Source organism: Megascapheus bottae, chromosome 14, assembly GCF_031878675.1.
Source record: "Megascapheus bottae isolate mThoBot1 chromosome 14, mThoBot2.hap1, whole genome shotgun sequence".
Classification (NCBI taxonomy): domain Eukaryota; kingdom Metazoa; phylum Chordata; class Mammalia; order Rodentia; family Geomyidae; genus Megascapheus; species Megascapheus bottae.
Genome location: NC_143522.1, coordinates 25,830,144 through 25,844,845, shown reverse-complemented (window position 1 = coordinate 25,844,845; position 14,702 = coordinate 25,830,144). Strand labels below are relative to the sequence as shown.

At 54.2% G+C, this 14,702-nt stretch overlaps 2 protein-coding genes across 2 annotated transcripts; both read right to left on the bottom strand.

Moving 5' to 3' along the window:
• Positions 1-496: 496 nt before the first annotated feature.
• Positions 497-6,565, bottom strand: LOC150054864 (kallistatin-like). The gene is made up of 5 exons (XM_090345415.1): positions 6,489-6,565; positions 3,580-4,240; positions 2,160-2,430; positions 1,203-1,362; positions 497-892 (listed from the first exon to the last, which is right to left on the bottom strand). Exons 2-5 carry the CDS (start codon positions 4,223-4,225, stop codon positions 695-697), a joined length of 1,275 nt encoding a protein of 424 aa, XP_090201541.1. The 5' UTR covers positions 4,226-4,240; positions 6,489-6,565; the 3' UTR covers positions 497-694.
• Positions 6,566-10,560: 3,995 nt separating this feature from the next.
• LOC150054863 (alpha-1-antitrypsin-like protein GS55-MS) lies at positions 10,561-14,050 on the bottom strand. Its single transcript, XM_090344148.1, has 4 exons — positions 13,315-14,050; positions 12,775-12,947; positions 11,532-11,679; positions 10,561-10,749 (listed from the first exon to the last, which is right to left on the bottom strand). Exons 1-4 carry the CDS (start codon positions 14,023-14,025, stop codon positions 10,561-10,563), a joined length of 1,221 nt encoding a protein of 406 aa, XP_090200274.1. The 5' UTR covers positions 14,026-14,050.
• Between the last annotated feature and the right edge of the window lie 652 nt (positions 14,051-14,702).

The window sequence follows — 14,702 nt, the reverse complement described above, 5'->3', positions numbered from 1 at the left end:
AGAACTTTGTCTTGTGGTCCATTCTTAGACATGACCAGCCCCCACTCCAAAAGAAGAAGAAAGCGTGAACCTGCCCCTGAGCCAGGTCCACCAATAAACCCATGGGGCACTGCCCAGAGGATGAGTTCGCCATAAGCCACTGAGCTCTGAGCTCACAAAGTTATTTTCTGGGGCCAGGAGTGTGGCTTAGTGGTAGAGTGCTTGCCTGGCATGCATGAAGCCCTGGGTTTGAGTCCTTGGTACCACATACACAGAAAAAGCCGGAAGTGGTGCTGTGGCTCAAGTGGTAGAGTGCTAGCCTTGAGAAAGTCCAAAGGACAGTGTCCAGTTCCTGAGCTCAAGCTTCAGGATTGGCAATAAATAAATAAATAAATAAAGCTATTTTCTGCAGGTCTTTCTACAGGATTGGTGCTCATTTTCCCACTCCCTGGTGGGGGGGGGGTGAGAGGTTTGGCCCATTATGTAAGTAATATAGCTTCAGAGACTCAGAGGCGTCACTTGGTTTAATCAGCATGGCCAGAGAGGATCCCCAATCCCACTCTTCAGCCATCTCACCCCTCCACCCACTCCCCTCCTTTTGCCAATATCTTCTGCCCTAGACTCAGAGCCCCTCCCCCGTGCCCAGCCACAGAGCTACTTCTGTGCAGCCTTCCCAGCCGAGTCCTCCAGCTGGAGACAGGGAGACCAGAGAGGGCTATGAAACTGTGGGTCTGACCACCTTGCCCAGAAAGAGGACACTCTGTGTGCTGGAGGAAAAGATGACCATGAAGAAGGGTCGGTTAAAGCGTACGACTGGATGAGTTTGCTTGGAAAAAAAAGCGGTGGAAAAGCCCGTGGCCGCCGCAGCCTCCGTGCCAAGTTCATTCACATCCAGGGTGGCTTTGTGGAAACTCTACAAGAGAAACCACAGGCATTGTTACCTCCACAGGCATTATGCAGGGAGCTATGCATGCATTTTCACACACACACACACACACACACACACACACACACACACACACACACACACACACACACACCCCCCTGGGCCCTCTCCCTGAGGGTCAGGGCTGTGTCAGTGTCTCCCTTGGCTCTGAGACAGCACCTGGCCGTGGCTGTCTCTTGGATATTGGGCCTGCAAGGACCGAGCCCACCCCAGCCGCTGCCTGGGGACACAAATCCCCCGCAGATGTCCCCAAACCTGCTGACCCTTAATAACTTACTTTGGATACATGCAGTTTCCCCTGATTGGTGATGCCAGAAAAGTTAGCCTGCTGGGAGAAGATGTCCTTGAAGCCCAGCTTGGGTAAAATCACTTCCAGCTCGTAGGAGCTCGAAATGGAGAACTTGGGGAGATACACCTCCACTTGTCTATAAAAATATCTGGAAAGAAGATTGGAGAACACGCTTGTATTCGTGGAGCAGCCAGGGTTCCAGTGATGCTCAGCAGTCCTCCTTACAGGGTACTATGACCACACACCTTTACTTCTTCTGAATTTACTCTAAAGGAGCACCTGAGGCTCGGGTGGTCTCTCAGAGAGTGCACACAGTCACAGCAGGCTGTGTTCTTCCACATCGCCAGGGCTCTGCTGCCTGGGAGTTCATCTTCTACAGGTGTTGAGTGTTGGGGCATCCAGGTGCTGGGAGAGCAGGGCACCCCCCCCCACATGGCCCTCTGCCTCTGCCTCTGCCTCAAGGGGCCCCATGCACCTGTTCTGTATTGGATTCCTTCGGCTACAAGAACGGAGTGAATGTTCCACCTCCACGGGGGACCTCAGGATGGATTGTTTTCTTTACTCTGATTAAAAACGTTGCCACTCAGAGGCCTCAGGTCGATGGGAAGCTGCCTTGTTACTCCCTTGTGGGGGTAGATTTAATTTTATTAATCCTCTCAGTCAGCCATGTGGCCAGAGCAAACCACATGTGTTGCACAGGGGGTGATAATGTCACTCGACCCAAAGCTTGTGCAGAAGAAGAGCGACATCCAGATTCCAGAACTCTCTATAATGGTTCTCTCCACTGATGAGAGTGAATGATATTATAAATACCAGAGAAGAATCCACTATCCAGGGGACTTCATGGAAAGGGAGGGCAGCCATCAAAATCTATGTGGGGACCCTGGCTTGTCAGTAAAGGGCCCATCAGCAGGGAGATCCCGTGCCAGGCAATATCCTGGTTACCTGTTCTGGAGCAAGCGGTTCCACCTCGTTATCGTCATTGGACTCAACCTCTGCTCCACCTGCTTCAGTTTTCCCGGGTCAGGAAGAATAAAGAAGGCGGCTATGGGGCCTTGGTAATCTAGCCGCAGCACGGAGCAGGTCCCATGTCTGTCGTGAACATACCAGTGCGGAGACAGACTCTTCATCATGGGCACCCTCACAGTTTTGACCTCATCCACGTGGAAGTTGTTGACAGTGGTACTGGAGACAGGGAAGGGTTTCTCCCACAGACCTGCAGGGAGATGTGGAGAAGGTAACAGAGCACTTGTGGTCAGAGAGCCAGCGCCGGAGTGGGGAGCATCACCTGCAGCCTTCAGCCAGGGCCCCCTTGACCTTGATCAGTGTGCACCACCGAGAGCACTGGGGGATGAGCCCTTAGGCTTCTTCCGATTTTGAAAGAAGACTAGCACAGAGCGTTCATAGACTGCCATGACACAGCCTTGACACACCAGGAGGAAGTGGGAAGGGGTTGGACTGCCGGGTAGGATCCCTGAGCAGAAGAGAGAAGGCAGAGCGGCGGCCAAGGGACTGGCTCTTCTGCCATTGCCTTGCATTGCTCTAAATGTAGGGAGGGGAGCAGATGTGGAGGCAAGAAGGTGGGAGACTTCCATCTGTTTTCTCCACAGACTACAAAGCAAGGCTATGAAGCACAAGAAGGAAGTGGATTCTCCTGGTTCTGGAGGGCAGAGAGGGGTGTGAGGACCATGGGTGTTGAAGACATGGCCAGTGCAGACCCACACTCACAAATACCAGGCGGGCCACTGTCCTCCACACAGCCAGCAGAGGTGGGGCAGAGGTGAGGACTGGCATTAAGCTGGTGCAGGTAAGGGCAAGGGAGAGCACATTTTAACAATAAAGGGATGGCATTGAGGGCCGTGTTCTCTGCCCTGTGTGCGGGGGGATTGGAGACACGAGGTGATAAGCAGGGAGTGGTGGACAGGAAGTAGTTGGACCAAGGAGAATGGAAAGTTAGGGCAGAACAACCTGGGACTCTAACCCATTCTGCCCAGCGTCTTCCTGACCACCAAGCTTGGACTACGGCTGTCCTTCAGCTACTTCAGATTAGGAAGTTCAATGATGCACAGGGATTTCACATGCCACACACATGTGGCTTGATGATTGTCTGGGAATGGGTCCCAGTATTTATTCCTTGTTGATTCTGGGCTGAAGCTGGTTACAGTCTGAGATTTGCAAGTAGGCTGAGTCCCATTTCGCTCCAAGGGCTTCACGGCACGTAGATATGATCAGAACGGACCCAGATGTGGCTGAGTGTGCCAGCCAGTCTCTGCCTGACTCCCTACTCCCCCCATGCCCACCCCTTTCGGGGCAGCACCCCCACCCTGTGCTCACTAGAGGGCTAGTTATCGTGGTCTGACCTCACCTTTGAAATAGATATAATTCACCAGTATCATCTTGGTGTCTGGGTTCAGCTCACTGACCAAATTTATGATCTTCCCACGAGTTTCCTTCTTTACATGCTCGTTGATGAGCTCGGCTGTGCCCTTAGGGTCTCCAAAATTGGAGTGGAAAAGCATGGGGTTGTAGAAGGCCATGGTGTCGTTGAGGAACCCAGGAAGAAGCTCCAGGTCCTGGCTCAGCAGCAGCACATTGCCTAGGCGCATTTCCAATCTGTGGTCCTGGAGGCTGAGGGCGCGCAGCAGCTGCTGGAAGCCCTGGTGGATATCAAGCATGGACAGCTCGGTCAAGTTGAAGCCAAGGCTGGTGAGAAGCTGGGGTTGGCTGTGTCCACGGGCCCCCAGTGACAGCATGGCCAAGGCCGCTGAGATGCTCAGTGGAGAAAGGAAGATATTCTCCTTGGAGCTTTCCGATGCAATCACGTGGAAGAGGCTGAGGGCAAAGTCCATATTGCCAGCAGTGATCTGGAGGCTGGAGGGGCCCTCCTCTGCCCGCTGAGCCTCCTGGTGGGAGCTGCTGGTGTAAGTTTCATTGTCACCCACATACACATGACCACAGGAAAGGGCCAGGAGTTCAACCAGGAGGAGGAGCAGGCAGGGAGCACGAGGCATGCTTGGATCTCAGATCTGCAGGGGGAAAAAGATACCAAGGGCCTTCCTGAACAGATGCCAAAGCTTGCTGAGATGGCAGCAGGCATGGCCCCAGGGTGCTGACATGGGAGCTCTCAGGAGTCAGCACTGTGCTTGTACGAATCCATAGTCCCTTTCACGGCTACTAAGATCCCTTCAAGTGTCTATAGTGTTTCGTTTTGTTTTTGTTTCAGATAAGGCCTTCCAGAGAAAGCCCACTTGGAACTGGTTCAAGCCAGATAGAACTGCGATTCAGCCCCTCTTCTACAGACCTGTAACACCCCTTGCTCATCCAGCACTAACTCTCCACCACCAAGGCTTCCTGCCTGCCATCTTGGACCCGAGAGTGCTGAAGTGTGTTCTCCTGCTGAGCCTGAATGGAGGGTGTGCTTTCTTTGAATGAGATGGCCAGCCTTTCCACTGAGAACAGCCTCAGTGTCGCCAGTAAGTTCCCAGTCTCCTGTGTTCAGAGAGACACTCCCTGGAGCATTTACCCTGCCACTCTTCCTGCTGCTTACTCCCTGTAGTCTTTTATCTCTTGGTCATGCTTGTTGGCTTTGCACTCACCAAGGGCAAACCCTTTGTGTTCCAATACAGGGGAACACCTGTGCTCCAGAGCTGATGAAGGCCAGGAAATATGCTAGTTGTACACCATATGCATTGTGCCTTTATTTGGTGGCAGTGCTTTAGATTCACAAAGCTGCTCCTATGTCCCCATGTCACATCTATTTATCACCCCCGTGAACATAATGAGGCTTCATCTCGTTTCAGAGAGGAAATGAGAAACCGAAGGTCCAAAAAAATGACTTGAGCAAGTCACCACCTAGCTGGTGTCCAAGCTGGAGCCCACCCCTGTTCTCCAGCAGGCCCTGCTTGCTCTCGCTGAACCCCCATGCTTCATGTCCAGGCCCAGTGACAGGACACAGGCTGGGCATCACCAAGGCCACCGGAGCACCTGCTCTGCCAGTCGTGCTGCACTTTCCTGACGTTTCCTGTGAACCCCCACAGGCAGAGGCCGGGAGGCCAGTTCTTATCCTAAGCCCTCCTGGAGGGGGAAGTGACGGTCAAGAGGAACTTGATAAAGGTGGCAGTGACAGGTACTGAGCTCCTTCACATAAGGAACTTGACCTGGCCAAGCCAGGCTGCGCCATTTTCACCACCAGATCTGCTCTTGCTTCAATCAAAGGCAGCCACTGTTATTGGACTCTGAGGCCAACAGGCCAGCAGCCAAGTCTAATATCTCTTGGGCCTTTTGCCCACTGTGCTCCCTTTCATTCATTCTCACACCCTGAAAATTCTGCCTTGGGCCTCCCTCCTCCCCTGCAGGACAGGATCCTAGTCCAGGTCTCCATGTATTTTCCTCAGACCAGGATTCTCCCTTTCCCTGGGGATGGTGACATTGTGTTCTGGCAGGGCCACGGCCTCTGTGGTCATGGCTCATTGGTAAACAGTACAGATTCTGTGTATACAAATACACAGAGCCCTGTTGTAACAAAACTCTATGGATCCTGAAATCACTTTCAAACAACATGAAGTAGTTGGTCTATGGATATTATTTTTAGCCACCTCTACATCTTACATTTACTTTTTATATTCACCACATAGACCTTCAATTTCATATTCATCGATTTGGTTTTGCCTCTTCTTGGCTTAGGGTTGGGGAGTGGAGACACATATTTGACCCAGAGTCATGCTTTTCTAATGTTGACTACTGCAGTAGCTCCTAGGTGGTCTCTCTCCTCTGTTTCCCCTCAGCAGCTGGATAGGACATTTGGAAACATATCTCAGATCTCTCCACTCACCTGCTCAGTCTTCTTCCCCCTTCCTCAGCCCCCCAGCATATCTTCCAGGATTCCCGCCTCAATTCTATGAATCTCTCTGTGGCTTTATGTGAGATCTCCCAGAATCCTCTCTGGCATGAACATACCAAAACCCTGGTCTGAGAGCTGGAAGACCTTGGCCCCCCGCCCGATCTACCTCGAGCTAGCTATGTCAGGGAGGCCTTTAGGGCTGGACATCTGCTGGGAAGTAGTGCTCAGGACCGCCCAGGCAACAAGCACCAGATGTGGGCTTGGCATTTCTCACTTCCAGGGAGCACAGGGCAGTGACCCGTGGTCCTAGGTGGCCTGGGACTTTTCTGGCTTTAGCACTGAACGGCTGGGACCCAAGAGCGCTCACAATCTTGTGCAAGTGTGACACCCTCCTGCGATAGTCTCCATGGGTCCATGTTCCCTGGGCTACTCACGGCACTGCCCGTCCTGTAGGGGCCTGGGTGGCTGTCGGAGCTGCGGCCTTGTGAAGTCCAGGAGGACCAGAAAACAGGGCCTTTGAGCAGGGTGCAATCCTTCCCACTCAGCTAATGATTAACACCCAGATGCACAGGAAGATGTGGTGTCCGCATAGAGTGCAAACTCCCTGCAGATGAGCCTGCCACTCTAGAGGACTACCCCTCTACACTTGGGGACCCCAGGGTGTCACGTTTGCTTAGTTCATGGAGGCTCCGGCCACCACTAGCCCCACCATGTTCTGGGCATTAGCCTATACAGCCCCCTGTCTGGGCTTCAGCTAGCTCCTTCCCATGTCACAAGGAGGGACTGTGCCAGAGGAGAGGCAGCAAAGTCCAGTAGCCCTGTGAAGTAGGTGTGGGAGCTTCCAGGTGCCAGGCAGGGCCAGCAGCCATGCGGAGAGTCTGCTCTCACAGCCACACTCCCCAGCCATAGAGCTGGGCTGGTCCAGGGCCTTCTGCTTACGACCGTGGACTATAGCATTTCAGAATGTTGAAGCCTTGGACCTCAGTGGTTCAACCCCAAGGAAAGTGCATCTGGGGTAAGGTAGACCCCTTCTCTGGCCAAGCATGCTTGCTCCCTAATCCTACACCTGAAACCTGCTCTGTCTAGGAACCATGGAGCCTCTGCCCGTGGGGGAAGCATACCTCAGGCATTTTGAGGAAGACTGTGGAGATAGGGTAGAGGGCATAGCCGGAGGTGTCCTGCAGGAGGTCACCTTAATGACTCAGTTTTCCTTTAGGAGACTTTTGTTTTTGTGGGGGTTTTTCTACTTCTGGGCTTGAACTCAGGGCCTAGGCACTGTCTCTGAACTTTTTTGCACAAGGATAGCACTCTACTTTGAAGCACAGCTTCATTTATGGCTTTTGTTGGGTAGTTAATTGGATATGAGAGTGTCAAGAACTTGTCTGTCTTGGCTGGCTTTGAACTGCAATCCTCAGATCTCAGCCTCCTGAGTAGCTAGGATTACAGGTGTGAGCCACCAGTGTTTCTTGAAATTGTTTCTAGGTGCCTGGGCCTTAACTGAAATGAATCTGTTCATGTATCTTCAGGACAGGGCTGCGTCCCTGATCAGGCAGAACCTGGGATGGCAAAGCACGCCAAGTGAAGCCCTGAGGTTGTCCGTGAACCAACATTGGGACAAGAGAGGACTGGATGAGTTAGGCTATGAGATATGTGCCTTCACTGTAGTCTCTCCCATTTTTTATCTTCCTGTCCCTGTCACTCTAGCCTCCATTGATACATGGTACACCAAAGCCTAGGAAGCCATCAACCCGGATCAGAGTCAAGACCTACTACTGACCATGAGATGGGACCTTGATGCCAGGGTTAGCCCCTCCTGTGCCATGAGATGGGATCTGAGCTTACTTTTGGCACTTGAGGCATCTCTCCTGGGACCCGCCTCACATCCACTGGAATGGCTGCCCCAGTTTCGTCCCCTGTGGCATCACAAGGGCAGGACAGGGTGGCCGTACATGCTGAGTCCTGGGGTTTGGTCTCAGGAAAGTGAAAATACAATACCCTCTTCAGCACAGTCCACCTCTGGGTATGCTCCCTCCCTCAGCGCCTGCAGCAAGTGAGGGACTGATGTAACAGAACCCAGGGGTCAGCCTGTGCTTGCCTGCCATCACAGGGACAGCAGCTCGTCCCTGCAGTGGGCACCCTGCCGCTGACCTTTGGTGCATGGCACCTGTGATGCTCTGAACAGAAGCCAGGTATTGGAGTCAGACTGATTCTGCCATCTCTGAGCTGGAACTTGGGACGAGTCAGCTCTCTGTGTCTCAGGTTCCACATCTGTCAAGTTAGGGGCAGTCAGCACATTGGAGAGGCTGGCAGGAAGGCAGGAGTGTGTTGAGTCCTCCAGGCTCATGGCACATCCCCCCTCCCTCCAGGGACCAGCGGGAGGGCAGAGGAGGAAGACAGGCTGTTGGGCTGTACCTGGTACCCAGTGGTGAAATCACAGCCTCGGCCTTGGTTTCTCGTCTGTAAACTGCTGACAACGGTGGCTGAGCAGCAGGGTAATCAGGACGATCAGGAAGTTGACGCCTTCAGGGGCTTAGAGTGTTTTATAGTAAGTTCCAGAAGAGTGTGAGTCAGACATTTTTTATTCCACACAGGGCCCACTCCCCCCACCCGGAGTGTGTGCACAGTTCAAGGCAGTGGTCAGACTCCAGAGTGGTGGCATCATGGAGAGTCTCATGGGAGCTTGGGCTGCCCTCAATTAGGCCAGGATCCCACAGTGAGGGACATTCTCGAGACTCACAATGGCCGGTGGTCTGGCAGTCACTTGCTTCATAAGAATGGACAGTCTAGGGAAGTGACCTTCAGATCTGGTATGTAGCTACAGGTCATAATGAAGAGGAGAAGCAACAAAGCAGAACTGGAAGAGAAGGAGGCGGAGGAGGAGGAGGAAGAGGAAGAGAAGTAGGTAGGAAGAGGAGCTGGCCATGTTCCTGGATGATAGGCTTGAGCTTGGAGTTCTGTGGGGCTTGGCACTGCCCACAGCCGGGCTGCTCTTCATCCTGAGGTCTCCAGGCACACTGGCAATGCAGATGGCTTTCCTGCCATCACCCTGGGTTCCCAGGGGATGAGGAGTGCTGTCACCACCAGCCCCTCCTCACATGTGAGGGCAGCCTGGCTTGGAGAAGGCACCCAGCAGAAGCTGGCAGGGATGGCTGGTGAGGAGACCCCAGGCTCTGCTCCAGGTGGCAGCATGTGCTCTGAACGCAGCAGGAGTGCAGCAGTCAGGCTGGCAGGGGCAGCGGGGCACCACCACTTGCCAGGCCCGGCTGCTGAATGATGAGTGATGTCCCCAGATGTTACTGCTGCCAACTCCAAGCTGCCCCACGGCTGTGCCACACCAAGCACCCAGTAGAGAGTGGCACCATGAGCTCTCAGAGGTGCTGAGACACGAGAATGTACCTGCTTTTAGCCAGAAACCAGTGTTCCTCCAGTGTGGCCATGGAGTCCCCCGGAAGAGGGGACTTTGGGAGGAGGGGAGAATCACAGGCTTTCCGGATCATTGTCCTGATCCAGAACCATGAGCGGGGTGGGATGGGTGGTCCAGGAGCCTGTCCTTGAAGGAGCAAACCCCATGACATACAAAGCCTGCAGTTTGGTTCTCAACCACCAGAGGGGGCACCGCATCTTACCCTCAGAGCTTCTCCTGAGCCTTCAGGGGAACCTCAGCTCCTGTCCTGAGGCTTTGGGTGGCAAGGGTGGTTTGGGTTGTGGGAAAGCTCTCCTGGCTCTCTGGTCTTCTCACAGAGGGACAGAAGTTTCCCCAAGCAGCCAGACACAGCTCTGCCCACCACCCAGAGGCTCCTTCCTCTCAGAGCTCACTCCTGGCAGAGGGGCAGGCAGGAAGGAAAATGGAAATGCCCAGTGGTGAGGCCAGGCTCTGTTCAGCATGGAGCTTCCACTCTGCCCTTTTGTCTTCCCTTCTTCCCACCAATGACTTAGCACCTAGCTCCCCCCGGTGGACACAGGCAGAGGGGGCAAGTTCAGCCCTGCACCATGTTCTGTGCCCTCTGAGGAAGGGCAAGAGGCAGTGACAGGGATCCTGCTGCAGGGTGGGTGGAGATGGGGAAGGGATGGTGGTGTGGGGGTTGTTTCTCAGGGGTCTGCTTAGTGTGTGTTGGACATGCTGACCTCTGCCCCCACAGGCTCATTAGAGATGGAGGCCCCGCATGGCCCAAAGACAAGGGCTGCTTCAGGAAAGCCTGCTGTGAGGACAAAACCTAGGTTGTCCTGAAGACCATGAGGAGGGCACAGGAAAAGTCTGGCAAGGGCAGCCCAGGGTGGCTCTGCCCAGGGAAGGACCTCAGCTGCTGGCCTTCCTCTCCTGTAGTCCTTGGACTGACCTTCCAGAAGCATCTAGGATACCACCATGTTCCCAAAGCAAGGAAGAGAAGGACACACATGGTAAATATCCTTGAGTTTGGGGAGGAGATAGGGGCTGAGATCCAGTCTTCCTGCTCAGTGGGAGTGACCTGTGTTTAATGTTGTCAGGGGGAGATCTGCCTAGAACGATCACTGCTGTGTGGGGTTTGCCAATTTGCCTATGAAGAGGGGAATCTTAGACTTTTTATTATAGATTGTGATGAAAGACAAGGCAAATGTCATCTGGGGTGGAAGAGCCATGGGAATGTCTTCTGAAAATGTGGCTGCTGTGGCCTTAATTCCTTTCTCATCCATGGTCAGCACAGCTTTGTGCACAGCCTGCAGGACAGATGTAGAGATGGGTTCTGACTGTGCTCTCACCCTCTGCACACCACTTAGCCCAGACCCAGGCTGCAGACCGCTCCAGGGCGGCCTTGCTGCGCCCTCTCCCCAGGAAATTTCTGCGGCCACCTGCTCTCCACACAGGCCACACAGGCTTCTGTCTCTCCAACCCTAGCCTGACCCGGCTGCCTCCCTCCGTCTCTCCCCCCAGAGCTGAGTGGCGATGCCCTGCTCTCCACGTCTCCTGAACACAGCTCCCCTTTCAGTGTGTGCCTGGGAGCTCCTTGGACAGGACTCTGAAGGTGACCTTCACAGGGCCCTGTCCCCACCGTGTGCAGTCGTGCTACACGATGTCCTTGGACATTTTCATTTTCATGAGCAAATGGCTTTGGGAGGGGCTGAGGATCCTCACGTAGACTTGACAGTACCACCGCCCTTCAAGGGGCACCTGTGGAAAATTCTAGAGCCTTCTCTGAGGTCAGTAATTCTAAGCTTCTGGGTGGAGAAATGAGCCCCGAGGGCTCCTGGGCTCTGGATAAGGAAGAGAGCGAGGGTCTGAGAGACACCTCAGAGGAGTTCCGCAGCAAAGGATCCAGATGGGATCCACCTTTCTCACTGCGTCTCCTGTGCCCGTCCTCTCTGTGTGCCCTCAGATGGAGCTCAGCCTGGACCTTGGTGGGGATGTGGCTCCTTCCTCGGCCCCATGTCCAAGCTGTGGACCCCGGATCCACTCAATGACCCAAAGACACCTGGGAAAACGTCCTCACAGGTGACCTCACCTTGGAGAGCTTCAGTGGGGCATCCTCTGTGACCTTGGAAAGGTCAGCACCATTGTTGAAGACGGTGGTGATGCCCAGAGCACTCAGAATTGGCTTCAGGTCGGAGATTCTAGAGATGGACACTTTGGGCAAGCGTATTGTTGCCATTCTGCCAAGAGGAAAAGACCACAAAGGAGATTCAGAAGTTCTTCTGCTGCCAGGAGTGCCATGTGAGACGGACTTCTTCTCTGGCTCTTCCTCCCACACTGCTTGGACTCCACCACAGTGAGATGGCTGCTCCTTGGTGAGTTCTAATCTTGTTCCTTCTGTGCCCAGTGCCCATGAACTTTAATATCCATGGAAACCACATGACCTGGGAAAGGCAGAACTGCTCCCACCTCTCAGAAGCCCTGAAGGAAGATGCAGAGCACTCCCGCAGTCAGGGGTCATCCCGCCTTCTCTGGCTGCTCATCTGTCCTCTGCCAGTTCTCTGCACTTCATACCCAGGGGACCTGTGCTCAACAGTACAGTGCCATCCATCTCTCATCAAGGAGAGAAAACGACCCTGATGCTGAAGGCTGGACCTCGATTAGCCACTGGCCCTCCAGGCCTGTGACCAGGTCTGTCCCAGCCTGGAATTGTGCCCTGTACCCAGCCTGGCTTCAGGGTCTCAAAAGGGGCCATCTGGGCTATGACGCTGACACCTCTGCCCACAGGTTGGTGTCATGTCTGCTGTGTTTCTGTGTCTTATAATGTCCACCACTCCCTGTGCGGCAGGCCTTGCTTACTGCTGCTGCAGCAGGCTTCCTTGACACCTGGAGGTCACAGAAATCACTGGGCTGGGGACAGAGAAATCGAGCCTCCTGCCTGACTTTCCAGGACTCTCTGGTGCTGATGCTTCCCTGTTTGAGTCTCTAAAGCCAGATGCTCCCATGGCCATCCTGGAATCTGCCTAGTCTACACTCCAGGGTGCCAGACCCTGACCCATCTCGGTTTTTGGCTGCTGTGGCATGTCTGCTGCGGTGCATCTGTGCTGAGCACTGGGTAGGAGATAGGCCTGCCCTTTGGGGAGGACATCTCCCAACACTCTGAGCAGTGTCTCTTCCAGGTCTCTCTGTTGCTTCCCTGAACTGAGCACTGGCTATGTCTTTCGGCACAAGGCCACACCCTTCGCTAAGGCCAAGGGCTTCCCCCACCTCCCTTTCCTGTCCTGATGGTTTGGCCCTGACATGGCTATAGGAGCCAGCCCTGGATGAGGGGTCACCTTCCTTTTGTGTTGTGCAGGCACTTGTCAATCATGTCCCCGCTGAGTATGGCCTCCAGCCACTTCATGTTGGTCCCCTGAAGCATGATGACGATGGTGGCGGCCTCGCCCATGGAGCCCATCAGCAGCACCCAGCTGGACAGCATGCTGCAATCATGGACTCGCATTGTGTCCTGCATCAGTGGCATGTTCAGCTCAACGGGGTGATCCTTCTCCAAATCCTTCACTCGGAGTTCCTTCCCATGGAATGATTTCCTTTCTCCCACTTGCCTGGATTGGAGGTGGACACAGGTGTCTGGGCTTAGGTGTAGGGAGGGCAGGGGATCCCAGAGACCTCGATGTCTCAGAGCTCAGCTGCTTCCAGCACAGAAGACCTGGGCTCAGCCGTCCAGACTAGCCTGGGGACTCAGTGATGAGAGAAGACACAGAATTGCCACAGCCCACGGGAGGCTGCCCTCCTGGCTGAGCACTGGGCATCTGCATCTGCGTATGTGACTATTCAGAGGGCATTCCAAATGACAATTTGCATTACCAGCCCTATTTCCATGCCTGCTCACTTGGGACACCTCTACTCTGAAAATCAGCCTCTCCGTTAACCCTTTGGGGTGTAGACTGGTGCGTTTCCATGGCAACCAGCTCGGCTGGCTGTACATCCTTACCTTTAAAGAGAATGTAATTCACCAGGACCAACACGGTGTCTTTGTCCAGTGCGCTCACCAAATCCATAATTTTTCCCTGGGTTCCCTTCTCCACGTATTTGTTGATCTGCTTCTTGGCCTCCTCAGGGTCAGTGAAGTCAGTGGCGAAGGCCTCCGACTGGTACAGGTCCTTCACATCCTTTGAAAACGGCTCCAGGAGTTTCAGCCTCTTGTCGACAAACAGTCCACCACCAGTGGTCAGCTGGAGCTGACTGCTGGGCCTGTTGAGGGTGTGGAGCAGGTTCTGGAAGGCTGCGTGGATGTCGGCCTCTGATATCTCTGTGCTGCCCTTGGTCCCCAGGGAGAGCATGGCCAAGGCCAGGGCGATGTTCACGGGGGAGAAGAAGATGTTGCTGGTGTTGGATTGGCGGGAAAGTTCCCCGTACAGGTTGAAGGCAAAGTCAGCCAGCTCTGGGGTGACCTTGTGATAGGCCGGGTGTTCCTGCTCCTGCTGGGGGGCACCTGTCTCCGGAGCATCTTCAGCCAGGCTGCCGGGGAGCCAGCAGCCCAGGCCAGCCAGCAGCAGGAGGCCCCATGAGAGAGAGGACGCCATTGTCCTGCAGGACAGAGAAAGGACACAGCTCCAGGCAGGGCCACAATCCCCCCTTGGCTCCTTGACACTATGTGAGGGCTACTCTGTTCATTAGACATTGGACGGGGCCTGCCTGGGTCTCACACTTCACTCTGTTACCATCATTGAGCAAAGATGAGGCAACCTTCAGACAAGGTGCCATGCTGCCCATTGCCCAACCTCAGCCCCCTCACAAAGGGACTCTTGGTGCTGGTCACAGCCCTGTGGGGAGCCTGCCACTGACCTATGCTTACACAGGAGGAAGCAGGTCCTCCATCTGCCTCTGTGCACAGCAGGCTGGCTGGGAGGCCACTCAGGGGGTCTTTACAGGAGTCCTGCTGTGGACACCCTCAGGGAATGGTGGGGGGATGTGGTGAACACCCACCTGCAGGTGTGGTCAGGTAAAGGAAATGTATTTTATGACTGAACAAGAGGCATTAAAGAGCAGCGTGGCCTTTGGCTAAGTCTATGAGAGCAAATCCCCATCTTGGTCTTAATACTAAATATTGCTCAGGGTCCTGGTATTAGGAAGGTGAGAGCTGGTGAAGAAAACATTGGCAAGAGGAGTTCAGATCTCTGCATCGGGACAGAGTAGAAGTTTCTTTTCAGGAAACCTACAAAGCAAAGACCAGAGCTGCTTCTTTCACCCTACCACTTTT

Coding starts and splice junctions, on each gene's coding strand:
- LOC150054864 (XM_090345415.1), bottom strand. CDS start 4,225: ATGCCTCGTGCTCCCTGCCTGCTCCTCCTCCTGGTTGAACTCCTGGCC. Junction 2,431..3,579: donor GAATTATATCTATTTCAAAG/GTGAGGTCAGAC, acceptor ATCTCCCTGCAG/GTCTGTGGGAGAAACCCTTC. Junction 1,363..2,159: donor AACCGCTTGCTCCAGAACAG/GTAACCAGGATA, acceptor TCTTCTTTCCAG/ATATTTTTATAGACAAGTGG.
- LOC150054863 (XM_090344148.1), bottom strand. CDS start 14,025: ATGGCGTCCTCTCTCTCATGGGGCCTCCTGCTGCTGGCTGGCCTGGGC. Junction 11,680..12,774: donor CTGCACAACACAAAAGGAAG/GTGACCCCTCAT, acceptor TCCTCTTGGCAG/AATGGCAACAATACGCTTGC. Junction 10,750..11,531: donor CCCCACTGAAGCTCTCCAAG/GTGAGGTCACCT, acceptor TCTGTCCTGCAG/GCTGTGCACAAAGCTGTGCT.